We start from the raw sequence: 18,767 nt of genomic DNA, 5'->3' as shown, positions 1-18,767 counted from the left end.
AGGCAGGATTGCTTCCTTATAAGGAGGAAGGTTAATCATGATTATTTACTTAAATTACTGGAATGCTGAAGAGCTCTAGTCATGGACCAGGACCCTATTGTTTTTAGGGGTTGAAGCACAGGGCTGAGAGTCAGGAGATCTAGGTTCTTTCCCCAGCTTTATCTTGGGCAAGTCCCTAAGGGCTTGTTTACACTGGCACTTTACAGTGCTGCAACTTTCTCGCTCAAGGGTATGGAAAAAACACCCCGCTAAGCACAGCAAGTTTCAGCGCTGTAAAGTGCCAGTGTAGATAGTGCACCAGCACTGGGAGCTACGCCTCTCATGGAGGTGGGTTTTTTTTAAAGCACTGGGAGAGCTCTCTGCTGTGACTATGCAAGCCACGTAAAAGCGCTGCCGTGGCAGCGCTTTAACGTTGCCAGTGTAGACTAGCCCTTAGTCTCGCTATGCCTTGCTTTCCCCATCTGCTTCTTGGAAATAATACCTGCTGCACAGAGGTGTTGTGATGCTTAACTTAATGAAATGTGTAAAGTGCTTTGAGACCCTATGACAGATAGTGCTATAGAGATGTAAAGTAACCATTACTGGTATCAATGCAAGAAAATTCCAAGTAACAATCTGTTGAGTATGGGATTTCATATCTAAGTATAATTGATTGGGGCAGAGGAAAGAGAATGGGAAGCTACTGTCTTATTAGTGCTGGCTTGGTTTCTGCCACAACTGTAGTTTCCTCTGGTATTGGTGGTGGACAAAGAGCTCTGTTCAGAGGCCTGCATCAAAGCATTGTGTGGGACAGGCCAAGCAAGGTGTTGGTGAAATAGAATCTGCCTAGGGGTGGCCTGGCATGCAGTCTTCTGGTTGACTCAAGTAGATCTGCTGACATGCTTGTAGAAGGGGAGGTGCTTGGCAGTTTTGTTTCTTTGTGGCAAAGGAGGAACAGCTTCCAGTTCAAGTATGCAAAATCTCATTTTTTTTCAGCAAGATAATTTGTTACCAGGATGGTATTTGTATGGAGACCATGAAAGAGAGAAGACATGAAAGAGCTAGCTGACGTGTCTGTTTTTATGTCTAGATAGCCTGATGCTTTCGGTAGACAAGAACATGGAAGCAGACATGCAGCAGGTATCCTCTAGTGGTATAAATTAGTAGTACCGGTGCCCTATCATAACTATGTATTTTGCTGCAGATCATCCTAACAGTGCTCTACTTCCTCTCCAAAATTTCAGTAAATATTAAAAAGATGCCAGGTCCTATATTTGTTATTTGGACTGGATTTTGCTACTAGGTTATACTGCTTCTGGGATTTTGGAACGCATCACGGATGGGGCTGTGTGTTTTATCCTTCATGACTGCTATAAGGGTGCCATTTAAAAATAGACTGGGCAAAACTAGTAGAAAATGTACCATAGGGACCAGTCCTGCATTAGTTACCACCAGATGTGCCTGTTACTTTGGGGTATGCTCATTTATTAGGGTTACTCTTCTGCGGGAGGGGAGGTCTGTAATTCTATTAATGTACTGCTTATGTCACTTATGTGTTCATATGGAGCTCTACTCCTTCCTTCTGCAAGTTCCCTACAAATTGAGCTATCCTGCAGGACCTAGGTTCCCCACGGCTGGGTTCCTCCAGCCCTAGAACCTGGTGTGTGTGCGTGCATGCGCGCGCACACACACAATAACAGAGGAAGTCTGAGTGGACTGGGTCAATCAACACTCTCAAGCTGATCCTCTCATATGTCCCACAAAAGAGTAAAGTTCAGAGAGACAGAGAAGCAACCAGCTTAACTATAAAAGTTATTTATTGAATAATAGTGATATCTACACAAGGAGAGTCTAAACCAACGTAACAGGTACATTATTAAAGGCTAATACCTGAGGTAGAAAAGAAAACAGAGAGAGAGGGATCTCACCCACTCCATAGAGCTTGAACTGGTCAGGGTTCCCAGATGATGGTGGTAGCTCAGGGTCCTGAGTGCTGGAGTCAGGCAGAGCCCCCAGCATGATCAGTCAGGAGATGGAGTCCTAGTGGAACTGATGGAGAGTTTGGGTCCATGCATCAGAACACTTACTTGAACATAGGTAGGCATTTTTGTAGAGAAACAACAATGGTTAAAGGGAGAACACTAGATTTGTTTATGGGTAAACTGATGACTCAAGGGTTTTCTTTAGGCTAGACAATAGGAGCTGATCACTCTTGGCTATACGTGGTGTTTTCTTCCAGGGAGCTCACAATGCAACTGGGCTGCTTCAGTATTTTGGATATCAATCAAGGATTTATTGCTAGAATTGGTCTGATAACTGCTGAGATGGGTGTGTGGAGGAATAGGTTCATTAACATCTGGAGTAGAGATCCCCCATGATGCAGTGCTTCCCTGCTTTTCTGGTCCCAGAGTTCAGTGTCGCTCTCTGTTCTCCATTCTGTATGCAAATGGAGATGTCTCCCTGTCCCATCTTTCATGCAGATGAGGCTATGGGAGTTGTCTCTGTTCTTCGTTTTGTATGCTAATGGAGATGTCTTAATCTTGTCACCTTTGTCAGGAGGGGTCTAGGTGTGTCTCCCAATGCCCTTCCCTGCTCTCTGCAAGTCTTTTCTCTGATCGGTTTTGGTTCAAGCAGAAACTTGAGGGGGGGGGGGGGGTCTTTCATGAGTCAGACAGGCTGGATACAGGCGATTCCCCAAGAACACAGAGCTGACTAGTGTCATAATGCAAGGATAGGCTTGAAGTCCTAATAGGTCATCGCTGTCTTGAATTTCCTTGAATCTACGAAGAGTGAAGCAGTGGTATTTTCAAACTGCATTTCGTTCCCATTGGGTGAGATTCTTTTGATGGCTGAAAGAAAAGGAGTACTTGTGGCACCTTAGAGACTAACAAATTTATTAGAGCATAAGCTTTCGCGAGCTACAGCTCACTTCTCACGAAAGCTTATGCTCTAATAAATTTGTTAGTCTCTAAGGTGCCACAAGTTCTCCTTTTCTTTTTGCGAATAGAGATAAACACGGCTGCTACTCTGAAACTTTTGATGGCTGGTGTCAGTGTTTTTATCAATGCAAAGGTAGTCACTCCTCTAGTCAGGAAGGGGGGAGGGTGTGGAGCGGAGGGGAAATCTCCACACCATAGGAGATTTCCTTTCTCAGACCTCTTGCTGCTGCAGCAGAACTTTAATGGAGAATGGCACAAGTTAATTCTGCACCCTGGAAGGTACGGGCGGGGGAGGGGGGAGAGAAACAAAAAGAATCCTGTTAGTGAACTCTTCACTCCTTACAGTCTGCTGTGGTTTGGTTTGCGTTTGCCCTTTGCAATGGGATCAGGCTGGTCTCCTGTCACAAAGAGAGGTTTATATTCAGCCAGTTCTCACTCCCTGCCCTTTGGCTCCATTATCAGCCACAACAAGTGCTGAATAGTTGTTAGCTTTGCATGAGGAAGACTGAGAGCTTTTTGGCAAGATTAGAGGGATGATGAGATGAGTCGTCGTCTTTAAATGCTTTAAAGAGACATGGGCTGTGTGTGGTACTAATTTTGATGGAATAAATGGGCCCAAAGAATTGAAGTTGTTAACATAAGCCAGTCACGGCCCAACATTAAACACCTTTAAACAAGGTTTGGGCATTGGCATACAGAGACCTCAGCCTGCTTAATACCATGGCAAATGCAATTAAAAATTCTTTTTAACCTTTTATTACAGATACAGAAAAAAGAAGAAAAATATTTGAAATGTTAAGTATGAAGTCTGGGTTTCATTTTAACACCCTGATTCCCTTTCTCTGTAGCTGGAGAGATTTTTTTTTAGAAAGAACCCCACCTTACCTGATGGTCTTTGACTGTATTAAAGATAGTAATAATTGTCCTGTTGGGGGGGGGAAGAAAAGAAGTTAGATGAAATAGGCTGGAACTGTTGTTATTCAAGCCCAGTCTCATCTAGAAAAGAAAACAAGACGAACACAGACAAGAAGGGAAAGAAAAGAACAGCAAAGATATTAAATGCAGCTTCTGTCTCTGGTATTGACTGCTACTTGCAGCCATGCTGCTGGAAAAACACGGGCATGGCACATGGTCTTATTAGCCACTCTGAGATCTTGCAACTTTTACTAGCATGGGTTTGCTTATGGCATTTGTTCTTAACTGCTTCTCTCTGATCCCAGACCTAGTGCAATGTTGCAAAGTATAAAGCCTTGGCTAGCTAGGCCAGACTCTTATTAGACAGAAGGCAAAAGGAAAAGGATACAAAAGAGAAGAAATAAGTGGAGAAGGAAAAGAAACACATGGTGTGTGTGATGAAGTCTGACATCCCAAGTGCTATTTGGGATTTAGCCAGAGTTGGTGAAGGTGCCCATGTCATCTGGATCTCTCTCTCTTGCCTGGTCTGGTCAGGACATTTCCCAGGATCAGGGCAATAAATGCCCAGTGATGTCATGGTAGAACCTGGAGTGCCAAAAGATGGTGGGGGTGGCAGCCGTGAGAGTGAAGCTTGCTCCTTCCTTTTCTGTTTTTCAGTTAGCCAGCATCTAATTGCTCCTCTTTTTCTCCCCCCCCCCCGTCTCTCTTTAAGCATTCCAAAAGGGAGTGATGGATGGAATAGCCCATCCCCTCATTATTTTATTCACCAATTAGGCTTAATTTCTGACAAACCAGTTTTGATCCATTAATTTCCAGTCCCACGCTTCTCTTGTTTGCCAGGCAAGATCTGAACACATTCCTTGAATTATATCAGTAGGACTCTGTTTGGATTAATTTAATTTTTGTCTCCCTTTTGCATCTTTTCCCATTAATATTTGTCATAGTAGATTGTGACGCTTTATGAACTTTCACTCACTCCTTACAGTTGAGCTCACCATAATGTAAAATTTTGAGCCTAATTATTACAATTAATAATGTATGTGTGTGTGTGTCTGTGTGTGTGCTCACATGCGCTCCCTCTCCCCAACCCCCGAGTGATTTAAAAGGACCAGTCTGTGGTCAACCACATAAGCTAATATCTTCGTCATACTTCCTGTAGGAAATCTTTCTCTATCCTTGCCCTCCAGTCCAATGAGTCTTATTACTAATGTCACTTGGTGATAATTGGAACTCACCTAGTGACTTCTGGGTGATATTTGTTTTCCCAGCTAATGGAGGCTTATGGACTTTCACTGTCACATGCATGCATAGCTGAGAGGGGAATATATGGGAAGCTTTAGAACTAAATTATGCTTGTGACTGGACCCCAGAGACACCAAGGTATGAACTCAGGGATCCTTCTGGGTGGAGTGACACACCACTAAGTGCTGAGCCAATCTGCTTGCTGTGTTTTAGTCTCTCTGAATTGCCCGTGTTATACCAAAGCTGCTATAGCTTAAATTAGAGTCACTCCCAGACACTGCTGTCAGTAAAGAGCCTATTCATATATATGAAATACTGTCCTGGCTGAGTTTTCTTTGCAAATAGAATCACTAAGTGTCTCCTTGGCAGATAAGCTATAGTAGATCTTTTGCATCTGTTTCCTTTATTTCTGACGATGGATTCTCTAGCATCTTCAGCTAAGGGGAAAGAGTGAGACTGGATTTTGTGAGTGACTTCTGTCTGTTCCCCTCCCACTCCAATCTGTTTAAAGATTTTCAAAGGCTGTTTTCTCCAGAGCTGGCGCACTCTACTGTGCAGACCAACATACCAGCTTTCAGCTCCTTGAGGACTTGCAATGTACAAATGAAACCCATAGCTCATTACTGTTTTTGATGACTCACATCACTGTTGCACACCAAGGATAAACACTGTAAAGCAAGAGGGTGCATAAAACAGAGCGCAATAAAAGACGCAGAGTAGAAATTTGTTAGCCTCCTTTCTCCCCTCCTGGGCAATCAGAAAGCTTAGATTCAGTGGATTTTGATAGGCTGAATTCCCAAACCTGAAATGAATTCCAAACGTTTCTGGGTCAGTGCAGTCCTAACTGAGTAAGCGTACAGTAGATCTGCATTGGGAATACCATATACAGCCTTTGGAAGTGAGAAACAAAGGGCAGATTCAAGCTGGTGCTGTACTTCCTGTTCAGAGAAGGAGCATTCTGTGCCAGAGAACATCTACGTTACCAGCAGAGAGTTTGGATTCTGCACTTTTGCAAATCTTAGTGGGTATAGCCTGTCCTCATCCCCCTCCTGTGGAGTAGAAAGTGAAATGGAGAAACCCTTCTTTGCCTTAGAACAAATTTAGCGTTTGTCCATTTCTCTAGCATCTAGGAGAACATGAAAAGTGCCACAGAGGTTGTCTGATATTCCCTTAATCAGAGGGGTGAGAGCTACAGTCTTGATCTTCACTACTCCTCTTCCCTCCTCCCACTTTCCAAGCATGAAAGATTCACCCATAATGCACATGCTTTCCCTGCTCAGGATAGACTGTCATTGGATAAAGGTCACAATCTCAGATTCTGTCACCACTAAATGTCAGGTCAAGTTCAAAAACTCAGTACAGCATTCTAGTTAGAGAAGTTTTTGTATCTGAAGATTGGGAGTGAGATGTTTCAACAATGGGTGTGTTAATTGGTTTATACAGAGAATCATTTTAGGAGGAAGATGAGTGTAAATGGAACGGGTGTAGACTGCGGTGGGGAGCAATGACCAGAAAAGTCACAAGGACAGAAGTGCACACAAGGTTTGTCCACGTTAAGAGAACAGGATGGTATTAAGACTTCATTTGATTCAAATGATGATCCAAACTATTTCCAAAGACGAGCGTTAAGCAACAAATCCAATTGAGCCTCACTGTGAAATACATTATATTGTAGCATGTACTAGTAACATTTAAAAAAAAATTGAAACAAAACTAGATTTCTGATCATTTAGAAAAATAGCATTTCTTCTTTTGCTAAATCTTGCATTTGCTGTTGATGTGTCTTTTGAGTGACCAGATCCAGATTTTCACTCGGATATGATTTTATTTTTAAACACAGCATGTGGGGTTGCAGGCAGGGCCAATAGAAATTCACGGAATTTTGCCAGACATTTGTATTGTCCACAGAATACAGAAAAATCACCAACGTTCCGCAGAAAAAAATTAAACAAATTCTGTTTATTGGAAATTAACTCCCTGTGCTCCCCTGACCTCTCCCTCCATCCAATAGCGGGCCCGCAGAGGGTTGGGGATGTACTGCTATTGTGTGCTAAGGGAGCCCTTTAGCTCAAGGCCTAGTTTATGCTGAAGGACCAAGGTTCCTAGTGTAAGTTCAGTGTGCGTGTGGTTTATCTCTGTTGGTCTTGCTTTCTTCAGCACGTGGATTTGTAACACCTTGGAAGCATAGTCTTGATATTTATCATTTGCTACATCTTAGCAGCTCACACTGTGCATGTCCCTCATTCCTCTGTCATTCATTTACCTAATTTTGCTGGTTGTCTGGAGAAATCAGATGAAATTGACACATTCTAATCAAATTCCCATTATCAAATGGAGGGCATATCAAATGGAAGTAAATGGGCCACAGTTGCAACGTAAACATTTTCATGCTGATGATGGTAAACCTTTTCTTTCACTTTCATTGCCATGGCATTGACTCTACTTGAAAATAAACCTTTGCATGATCATGTCAAATGCAAGGAACAGTTAGAGAAGGATACTGAAAGGAACAGGAAGCAGGAGAATTCAGATTCCGGCTGACGAGCACTAACTCGTTGTTTATCTCAGCAGAGACCATCAGAAATTTTATGCTAGCTTTTGTCTGACTTGTGACTGGAGCTGATATTCCTCTTGAAAAGGCTTCATTTTTCAAGGACTTTTTTATGCCAATGTACAAAGGAAGGTGGAACTCTTCCAAATCCTGAACAGTTCAGAAATGTTTAACTTCCATGGCTCTCACTAGAAGACAGAGAATTTACTTTTTCAAACAATCTGATCCTCATGTCCACATAATGTTGGTTGAAACTACAGATTGTGTGTGTGGTTGAAATGTACTTGCTATCCCTTCATCCTTAAAGAGCCAGTTAGAGTGACCTAGCAAGCACTGAATTTCTGGACAGAGTAAACTATTAGAATGTTCGCAAAAAGAAAAGGAGTACTTGTGGCACCTTAGAGACTAATAGTCTCTAAGGTGCCACAAGTACTCCTTTTCTTTTTGCGAATACAGACTAACACGGCTGCTACTCTGAAACCTGTGATTATGCAAGGCACTGAATTTAGCCGTATAGAGTGGAAATCTGTCAACTTCAAAAAAATAGTCTCTAAGGTGCCACAAGTACTCCTTTTCTTTTTGCGAATACAGACTAACACGGCTGCTACTCTGAAACCTGTGATTATGCAAGGCACTGAATTTAGCCGTATAGAGTGGAAATCTGTCAACTTCATAGTCTCTAAGGTGCCACAAGTACTCCTTTTCTTTTTGCGAATACAGACTAACACGGCTGCTACTCTGAAACCTATTAGAATGTTGAATTTGGTATTCTTGGTTCATGGAGGGAGAAATTCAGATTGCTCCTTGATGTGTATGTTTCCTAATGCCATCTGTCTGAGTTGTGTACTATATGTGCTTTGTTTTCATTCTGAAAACATGCCCATCTTTATTTGATGACACAAATAACTCTTATACAAAAAGCGTTTTTCCCAATGACACTGTGCTCAAAAAGCATGGGAGAGCCTTACAGGCTCATTTCTATTCTTGGGTCATTGCTGGTAGTTACTGATGGGGAAGATTGTCTTTTCATTTTCTGAGTTTGTCCTTACAGCTCCAACTGCAAAGACAATAGGAATGTAGAGAACTAACCAGCCGGCCCACTTTTGTGCTTCCTGCTTACTGTCTTCCTAACTAGATGATCTGAAAATGGATTGGTTTAGATTTCTGCACCTTTACAGGGATTAGGGGTTTCAGACCTAATTGAACAGATCCTTTTATGTTGCCTTTTTTATGCAAGAGATGATAGGCTGCTGTGGAAAGTGTCAGTCTGGAACTGTGTGTTCTCTTGTCTTTTTTTTTTTTTTCTTTTGTTCTTTCCTTTCCTTTCTTTCCTTTTCATAGTAATTGAAGTTCTAGACTCAAAGCACCTCTGCTTTTGGAGAGAAGCATAGTAACTCATTCAGCATGGATCTTGGACCAAGTAGTGTTTCACATAATTTGGACCCTGATCCTGTAAACAGTTGTGTGTGCTTAACTTTTCTGATGTTACTAGTCCCACTGAAATCAACAGCAGTACTCACAGTATTAAAGCTAAGCATGCACGTAAGTGTGTGCAGGATCACGGCTGTGACTGGTTTAAACTCGTCCACAGTTAAAACTCTGCAAGCACCCAGCTATTAAAATCTTCAATCTTGTGTTTTCATTGTTCAATCTTGTGTTCATTCTGGTATGTTTCAGATGCTTGGTGGACAAACCAGGGAACAGCAGAACCTAGGTTGGATGCCTCAACAGGAGATGTGCAGGGTGCTCTTGTATGAAGATCCTTAGGGACTTTTCAAGGTCCACTACTCTAGACAACCTTAAATCTTACTTATTTTATAATCTGTTGTAAATCACTGTAAATGGCATCTTGCAAACAGACTTGGCCCCTGTCCTGTAGAGATTACAGTTGTTTGTTCGAAGAGAACATTAATGATATACGTGTGTGTCTGAGGAGTGGGCTTGCTTTCAGTTTGTTGTGCACATATCTTTTGATCCTGCTCTTTCTTTCCTTTTTAAAATCGGTTCTGTTTGTGGTTTTACAAGCTAAAGTTGTTACATGTGCTTAAATACAACTGTCACTGGTAGAAAGATTGCACAGGCCACTATCTTTTGACATGTGACTAACTTGTCAATATTGATAACCTGCCATAGTAGTTAGAACACAAGACTGACTGTCTCAATGTTTATGCTGAATGAAATTTTCCAGTCCCCTAAATGACTTAGACGCTGAAGTCACATAGACACTTTTGAAAATTCTACCCAAGATGCTCATCACCAGGTGCCTAACCTGAATGTTGCTCCTTGTGGTTGTTCAGCAAAGACCAAAGCACAACATGGTGAACACGTTTCTTTTAAAGTATCAGTAAATGTCATTGACTTGTTTCTTATATATTTGTATGGTGGCACAAGTGAGTTTTGGGGAGGGGTTTGAATGGGGAGAGGGTATGTGCTGATGCCCTAGCTCAGAAAGGGCCAGGTGAAATGCTCGAGATCTTTGGATGAAAGGTGCCTCATAGTGGTTTGGGTGCTGATGCTTGGATATAACCTGTTACTACAGAAACCTCTGTGTGCAAAGTTCGACTTTTCAGCTGCCCAGGGAATAGGGACTTTCCATGCATTTCTAATGGATGAGATTAAAGCAACATCCCAGTACATTCAGAGTTCAGTGCCAAGAGTGATGCCCAGAGCAACACATCACACTCAGGGAAATATTTTGACACTGAGAACTGAAAAGGGGATGGTGGGGTGATAAAGAATTTGATTGTGGATGTCTTAATAAGTTTCTTTTTTGTATGACTTCCTCCAGCTTGACCTTACCAAACCGATCGAAGATCAGGGCCCTTTGGATGTGATCATACATAAACTGACAGATGTCATCCTTGAAGCAGACCAAAATGACAGCCAGTCGTTGGAGCTGGTTTACAGGTTCCAGGTCAGTGTCATTTTTCACAGCTCTTGTGCGCTTAAGGTGGAGGCAAAAAGCAGAGCAGGAGGCTCGGGTTTTAGTGTTGCCAGTTTAATCTTTTTCCATGGAGTAGGGACACTTGACTAAATCACTTGACTCCCTACGCACTGCTGCTCACCTACTGAGAGCTCTGGGAAAGGTGGCTTTATTGAGCTAAACTGGATGCCAGAGCTCTTCGTAAATTTTACATTGAGGAGGTAAGCAATGCAATACCCCGTTCACCCCAGCATCCTCCTTTCATCATCCTAGAAACAGTGCTACTATCTCCAAAGAGGAATAGGTGTCTGTAGGGTTTTCCCCAGATCCCTGAAGACAGCATTGAGCCAAAGATACATAACTAAATAATTGAAAATATTTTTTTTCATGTGCCAGATTTCTCCAACTTCGGAGGGGTGCATAGAAATCCTTAGTTGGCTTGTCCCCAACCTTTCCCTATGAGGAAGCCCTTGCTCTCTCTATCCCCCTAGAGTTATGATTCACACAAAGCAGAGCTGTTGTGAATTTTTTTGTAGTGTTCTGTCTCCGGTTGAGGAGACTTTTATTTATTTCTCCCCGGGAAGTTTACAGTATAGGTCAGATATGCAGGAAAGCCATGCAGACACGTCAGTGATGAAAATAATATCCAGAGAGCAGGTTTTTCCAAATAACTCCTCCCATTAGTAATGGGAATGCTGACAAGTTCACAGCTTTAAAAGGAATTGTTTCTAGCTGGTGACTTTGAGCAATGATGCATGTTTTTCTTTCAAAGAGAGAGGCAACATTCAACACAGCATCACAAGAAATTGCTGTGTGTGCTGTTGAATCAGCTTTAAAAACCACAAACCATACAACTTTGGCAGCTTTGCACTCATAGGAAAGGGTGTTTTCTCTGCTCTGCTTAATGAGTTAAAAAATCTTCCCCCTTCTCCTGCCTTGGTCAAACTCTTATGTGAAATAAAAAGTTTGATTTCCAGGGATCTCCCCTCTAGTGTTCTGATTCATTGAGGAGAAGATGAATATTTATCACAGAGTAAGAGAGATGTTCATTACCTTTTGCGCTTGGAAATTGTAGGAGTTACTGAGAGAAGATTTGGAGGTGGGGGAGATTGCAAATGCCTCTCCTTGGCACTTGATTTTCTCAAACATCAACTAATTAATTAATCCTCACAACACCTGTGTGAGGGAAGTATTATCCTCACTCTGCAAATGGGGAAACTGAGGCATAGACAGTTTGAGATGTGCCCAAGGCCACCCACTGAGTTGGTCAGAGCTAGGATTAGAATTCACTATGTCATGTTTCCCAATCCCATGTTTATTCCTGTATGTCTTGCTGCCTCTCAGTACACTAAATATTACACATTATAAAATAGTACTGTAAGATGTGCTGGCTCATCCCTTAGTCCCAAGTGAATATATTCTAGGTGAACTCCTGCTAGAGATTCAGCAGGTTGATATATGGACTCAGCGATCCGTTGCTGAGATTAAGGAGTTGCAAAATACAGGGTTTGGGTTTCTCTTCCTCCCCAGGATATACACAGGCAACCTCAATTGCAGAACCAGAAGTTCAGCCAAAAGACAACTGCCCAAAGATAACTAATTAATTGTTGAAAATTCTAGCTGTTAGAAAAGACAGAGCATGTGTACCTTTGTGATTCCTAAGGGAAAGGGAAGATCAGAGAGGGTTTCCAGCATTAGACTTTAGCAGAGATCTTCATCGGTTGCTGTGGAATCCACAGGAAAGAGAAAATACGTGAAACTAAGCAGTTTTATAAATACATCTACACGCATGTGTATGTATATAAAATATGGAGAGATTTCCATGCATTATTTGTTCACTTCACTGATTTTTTTTTTTAAATGTATATAACAAATACTGTAGTTTAGATTTATACCTAATTTCCTATGGAGAAAAGTAGTGGTTGACCATGATACTAAACTGAGTTACTGTCTTGCAGCTCCTGGTCCCCACATATCTGTAGCTGAGACTATATCACTAATAGAAACTATTCTTTTTGCGGACCACCAAGATGAAAGTCGGTTAAATAAGGGAAACCCATTCCAATTAGTATCTGAAATCCAGGTTATTTTATTCCTTAACCAGAACTCTTAATTGATGTTCTTGTGCACGAGAAGGTTGATCTTTGTTCAGTGAGCTCAGTGTATTTAATAGCTCTTAAATAAATAAGACAGTTTCTAATCGTTGGGTTTTGAAAGGAAGGGCACCAAGAGTATAAATATGGGAGAATCTTTTCTTAAAACTGGCATCTAAATACCAAGATGAAGGATCCAGTATCAAATAAACAAAACAAAGGAATATGCACTCTGTTCTTAATGTGGAGATTGAGAAGTTAATGGGGTGCTATCTTGTATATGTGGCTTGCGTGCTGTGGAGTTGGAGTTGGGATGAAGTGACATCTCCAAGTTGAAGCCCTTGCTTTAGTTGATTTGTTAAATGCTTTTTGGCATTTTTAATTCTATTGTATCTTGTTACCTTGTCTTTACCACTGAAATAATTTAAAAAAAAATCCCTCTCCAGCCCCTGCTGCCATTGACCATATAATTGTTTTGTTAGGAAAGTGTCCGTGGAAGTGATAAGAGTAATCTGTTGAGAATACATTTTATCTCCAGTCATTTCCAGAATACAAATGGTGGGTTCATACTTTAGCTCCATGACCAGTTCTTTGCAACCTCTTGATCTCATTACTTGACCATAGCTCCTCAGTTATCCTGCTCCATCAGTTCTCTAGCCCTTTGTTTGCCACACTTTCCCTGCCCACCTTGCTAAAGAAGATGGTGCACTTTGTGCTATCTTCACTAGCAAGGGGGGGCAGACCTCCAGTGGGTGGGCTGAACAGTCGCCACCTATTACAGTATTACTGTGGTAAAGCTCATTAGGCTGGAAACCTGACTCCTGGTGTTAGAGCTAAATTGCTTTTTGGTTTATGTCTTAATGACTGATTTACATGTTGCTCAGACTACACTACACTGTGCTGACAACCTATCTGTATATACAAGCTGGATTACTTAGTGGATAGTTTAAGAAATTAGGGCTCAGTGTATTGTTTTGAATAATTTAATGTTTGTTATGGTACAGCGAAGAACCAATAAGTATATTGCTCCTGTCCTACTGTGGTAAGTGGGGATATATATACTCGGTAGTGTCAGATCTGTATATACAAGCTGGATTACTTAGTGGATAGTTTAAGAAATTAGGGCTCAGTGTATTGTTTTGAATAATTTAATGTTTATTCATGGTACAGCGAAGAACCAATAGGTATATTGCTCCTGTCCTACTGTGGTAAGTGGGGATATATATACTCGGTAGTGTCAGATCTGTTTGCAGAACTGTCTGACTTCAGCTACGTAGTAGCTAAGAGATGGTTGCATTCAGAGCCTGTGTTTTGCTGATGTATGCTACTGTGGCCTTCCATTTATAAATCTGCAATCAGCTGCCTATTATTCATGTGAATGCCATATGGTCTCCTTATTTCATTCCTAAATTACTAAATTGTCAAATTATGTTCTTGACCAAAGTTCTCAGCTCAGAACTGTGCGTCTGTGTGAGGGAGATTTTTCTCCTCCTTTGACTCCTCTTCTCCGGGATGTGTTTGGACCATTAATTATCCCGGACCTATGGGTAATCCAATGTACTCAGTATTAAATATCTCACAGCCTAGTTAAGTCCCTGTTTGTAAAAACTGGGAGGAACTCACTATGAACTGTTCCAATGAATCCCATGGACAAGGTGTATTTTCCCTGAGGTTATTCTACAGCACTTGTTATCTGTACATTTGGGATGCTAGTCACTCAGCATTTTACTTCTGCTTGGTGTACCACATGATTTCAAACATCTCTCTAGAGGTTGGGACAAACAGAAGAGACCTTACTGCTCTCTCTAGTGTTTGTTGATTTACATCTCCCCCAGCTTCCCCTCATCCCTATACATGCTCCTAAGCATTTCTTGGGAGTTTGCAGTGTCCCTTATTGACTTGGTCTTAATTTCATGCACAATGTAAAGTAATGAGTCACCGATCAAATCAGTGACTGTAACTGAAGATATGTTTGAGTCATGATAATTAATGTATAAATGTGAGGACACGGTCAGTGATCATTGCATGTCATATGTGAAGTACCAATGAAGCACTGGCTGAGGAATGTATAACTTAACATCAGGTTTTTATTTGTGGAACTTGCATCATGATTAATTGTTTTTGTGCTGGATAGACATCTGTGCTATTCAGTTCCGTTAGTTATTTTTCACAGAGCTGCCTGTCTCCAACAACACTGCATTCTCCTGATGGGGCAGAGAGCAAATTGAGTCTGTTATCTTGGTATTCTTAATCTAACTTCAATATGTATATGGGGACAAGGACCAAACATAGCCCAGAGATTAGATAACAACATAACTAGAAGTTAGGGCTTCTGGTTTCTATTTCTAGATCTGCTTCTGTCTTGCTGTCACTTTCTCTCGATGCCTCAGTTTAACCATCTGTAAAATGGATTTAATATTTACACCATTGCTGTTGAGGTTTAATTAACTGTAAAGTGCTTTGAAATCTTCTTATAAGCAGCACTATAGAACAGGAAAACCGTATTATGATCCTTATTAAATTAATCTAAAATAGTCTGATAATAAGTCTGAAGTAATTTACCATAATAGTCTGAATTTGGATAGTGTCAAATGCTATTGAAAGAAATCTGGTACTTACTGCCGTGTCTGAGGCATATGCCAGCATAACAGTAAATAATGCCCTTTGCTTGCCATCTGACATATTAACCAATAATGAGACTTGTTCATCCAGGCTATGTATAGTTAGAAAATGCTCTTTCAGCAGGAACACTTTATATTCGTTTTCCAGACCAGAAATTAGAGACCGAGGGAAGTATCAGGGAGCACCTCCCTAGGTCAGATAAAGTATAAATCCACAAACTGCTATCCCTCGGTATTGGGATTTAATGCACAAGATTAGTTGAATGAGCTACTTTGCTAGGAGCCTTGTAAACTAAATGAAAAGCGCAGAATAAATGTTGAGTATCATCATATTGTGTAAAACCAGACCTGCAGGAGTGAGGAGTCGGGATACAGTCAGTTAGTGTGCTGGACTAGCATCTCTAGAGTTTAAATCCTAGATAATGTCACTGGTGGTCTCCTAGTTCCCTATTTTGTGCACTTCACTGAACTACCATACAGGTTTGCTCTATTCACAATGATTAACCTTCTCTGAAAGTGTTCCAGGAGGGCTTCTGCAGACCAGGACTGAGGAACATTGACTCAACTATGTGTGGAAACTTGCAAAATATTTGGCTCTAGGTACTGCCTTTGAGGCCTTCATTTTTAGGAGTATTAAATTTAACCACAAATAAAAATAATAGTGAAAAATCCAAAAATGCATGAAAGGAACTCGCTGTGCTCTCCTCTTCCCCGTCATTGTTTCTTGACGGGGAATGTTTCTTCATTCAGTGAAGTTAATATCTAATATAGCTTCTCTTTTTGATGATATCTGCTTCTTGCAAGCAGTGTGACCTAGTGAATACGGCATTGGACTGAGACTCCAGATACCTGGGTTCAGTTTCTGGCTTGGCCACTGCTTTGCTGGGTGACCTTGGATGAGTCACTTTTCATAGACCATGGGTAAGGCTACAATTTTGTCATGGATATTTTTAGTAAAAGTCATGGACTGGTCACAGGCAATAAACAAAAAATCACGGAAGCCATGACCTGTCCCTGACTTTTTTACTAGAAACATCTCTGACAAAGTGGGGAAGGAGGAGGGTCCAGCACCCTGCCCCCTCACAGCGGCTGGGAGCTTCAGGGACCCCATTGCCCAGTGACTGGGAGGGGTTCCCCTGCTGCCCAGTGGGGCTGGAGCGGGGGCTGGGGTGGGGCCTGCCACCCGCAGTGGCAGGGGAGCTGCGGGGGACCCCCTGCCAGCGCTAAGCAGCTCCAGGGTCCCTCTGACACCATAGGCTGGTAGCTGTAGGGGGCTTCCCCGCCCCCACCATGGCTACTGAGTAGCTCTGGGGTCCCTCTGCTGCCAATGGCAACAGCTGGGAGCTGCGGGGGGGGGGGGGGCAGCCCAGCACGGCATGGCTGCTTGTGGCAGCTGGGCTCCTGCAGGGTCCCCAATGTCACGGTGGTCACTGGAAGTCACGGATTCTGTGACTTCCGCAACCTCCGTGATGTAATCTTAGCTCTAATCATAGGGCCAGAAGTGACCACTGTGATCATCTAGTCTGACCTCTTGTATGATATGGGCCATAGGGCTGCCCTGAGTTAATTCCAGTTTGAACTGGATTCTGTCCTTTTAGAAAAACATCTGATCTTGAGAGAAAAATTATCAGTGATGGAAAATCCATCACAACCCTTGGTAAAGTGTTCCAGTGGTTCATTACCCCCAGTGGTAAAAGTTGCACCTTTGTTTATAGTCTAAACTTTTCTAGCTTCAGCTTGGATCTTATATCTTTTTTTCTATTCAATTGGAGAACTGTCTGTTATCAAATTTCTGTTCCCCAAGTTAGGTACCTTTTATAGACTGTGATCAAGTCACTCCTTAACCTTCTCTGCATTGAACTAAACAGGTTGAACTCCTTGAGTCTATCATTATAAGGCATGTTTTCTAATCCTTTAATCCAGGGGTGGCCAACCTAAGATTGAGAAGGAGTCCTATTTATCAGTGTACATTGCCAAAGAGCCATAGTAATATGTCAGCAGCCCCCCCCATCCGCTCCCCCACTCTGCTCCAAGCGCCTCCTGCCCACCGGCAGCCCCGCTGATCAGTGCCTCTCACTCCCTCTCCTCATCTCCCGATCAGTTGTTTCGTGGCATGCAGGAGGCTCTGGGGAGGAGTGAGGGCATGGCAGGCTCAGGGGAAGGGGTGGAGTGGGGGCAGGGCCTGTGGCAGAGCCAGGGGTTGAGCAGTGAGCACCCCCCAGCACATTGGAAAGTTGGCGCCTGTAGCTCCAGCCCCAGAGTCGGTGCCTATACAAGGAGCCACATATTAACTTCTGAAGAGTCGCATGTGGCTCCAGAGCCACAGGTTTTCCACCCCTGCTTTAATCCCTTCCCTCCCCATGCCTCATTTCCCATCTGTAAAATGGGAGTAAGGAGACAGACCTCTTTTGTAAAGCACTTTGAGATCTATGGACGATCTATATAAAATCGAAGTGGAATCCTTTATTATAAGGGGATGCGCTTGGTTCTTTCCCCCATCTCTGACGATAACTCTACTATGAGTCTGCAGTAGCTGTGACTGGAATGGGCTCATAGAGGCAAGTTACAATAGTAATACTGAAATGCTTTTGATTAATTGAACTCAAAGTACTTCTCAGATGTAGAAACTGAGGCACAGAGAGGTGATGTGACTTGCCTGTGAACACACAGCAGGTTAGCAGAGCCAGGATCAGTTTGTGGTTCCTGACTTCTCATCTAGTGTTGTATCCACTAGACTGTGCTGCTTCCTGGTTGTGGTTCTATTAAAAAAAAAAAAATCGGTGTTTTTTTTTTTTCTTTCTGGTGAACGAGATACAAAGGGTGGAAGTGCATCTTAGCAAAGTTCTGAATGATATTCAGATATATCAATTCAAAAGGATCGGACACATTACCCTCCTGGTTAATGAATATTGTAGATTTTACCCAAGTACACGCTTACGGTCAGTTTTTATTAACTAACCAAAATTTATTTTAAGAGTATTGGTTAAAAAATCATTATACATACAGACATGAATAGAAAAGGAGTACTTGTGGCACCTTAGAGACTAACAAATTTATTAGAGCATAAGCTTTCCATAATGCATCCGATGAAGTGAGCTGTAGCTCACGAAAGCTTATGCTCTAATAAATTTTAGTCTCTAAGGTGCCACAAGTACTCCTTTTCTTTTTGCGAATACAGACTAACACGGCTGCTACTCTGAAAGACATGAATAGAGTTCTTAAGTCAGTTTCATAGTAGAGATGGTGAGCTTTAGAATTGCAAAAAGTCCTTTCCAGAATTAGTTCATTAGATTATAGTCCAATGTTCAAATATTTAATATCCAAGTGATCCAGAATGAAACTGGACTTGCGTAGCAGATGTGGAAGTCAGCTGTTGGGGTCTGTTCCTTCAGCTACAAGCCCCTCAAAGAAACAAACAAATAGTCCTCACCATTTTCAGTCGGTTTATTACTTAAACTTCCCTAGTTGAAGCTTAAGCAGATGCGAGATGAAAGGAGCAGGGCC

General features: G+C 42.0%; 1 protein-coding gene across 4 annotated transcripts in view; it reads left to right on the top strand.

The window, feature by feature from the left end:
* The window catches only part of ITPK1 (inositol-tetrakisphosphate 1-kinase), a 218,685-nt gene that overhangs the window by 107,578 nt on the left and 92,340 nt on the right, over positions 1-18,767 (top strand). For all 4 annotated transcript variants that reach the window (XM_038405731.2, XM_038405732.2, XM_043517869.1 and 1 more), the window contains one exon: positions 10,415-10,540. In XM_038405731.2, the coding sequence (XP_038261659.1) occupies positions 10,415-10,540 (126 nt within the window). The remainder of the gene's footprint in view (positions 1-10,414; positions 10,541-18,767) is intronic.

Source organism: Dermochelys coriacea, chromosome 6 (assembly GCF_009764565.3).
Source record: "Dermochelys coriacea isolate rDerCor1 chromosome 6, rDerCor1.pri.v4, whole genome shotgun sequence".
Taxonomy (NCBI): Eukaryota; Metazoa; Chordata; order Testudines; family Dermochelyidae; genus Dermochelys; species Dermochelys coriacea.
This window is presented reverse-complemented; position numbering and strand designations above follow the sequence as displayed.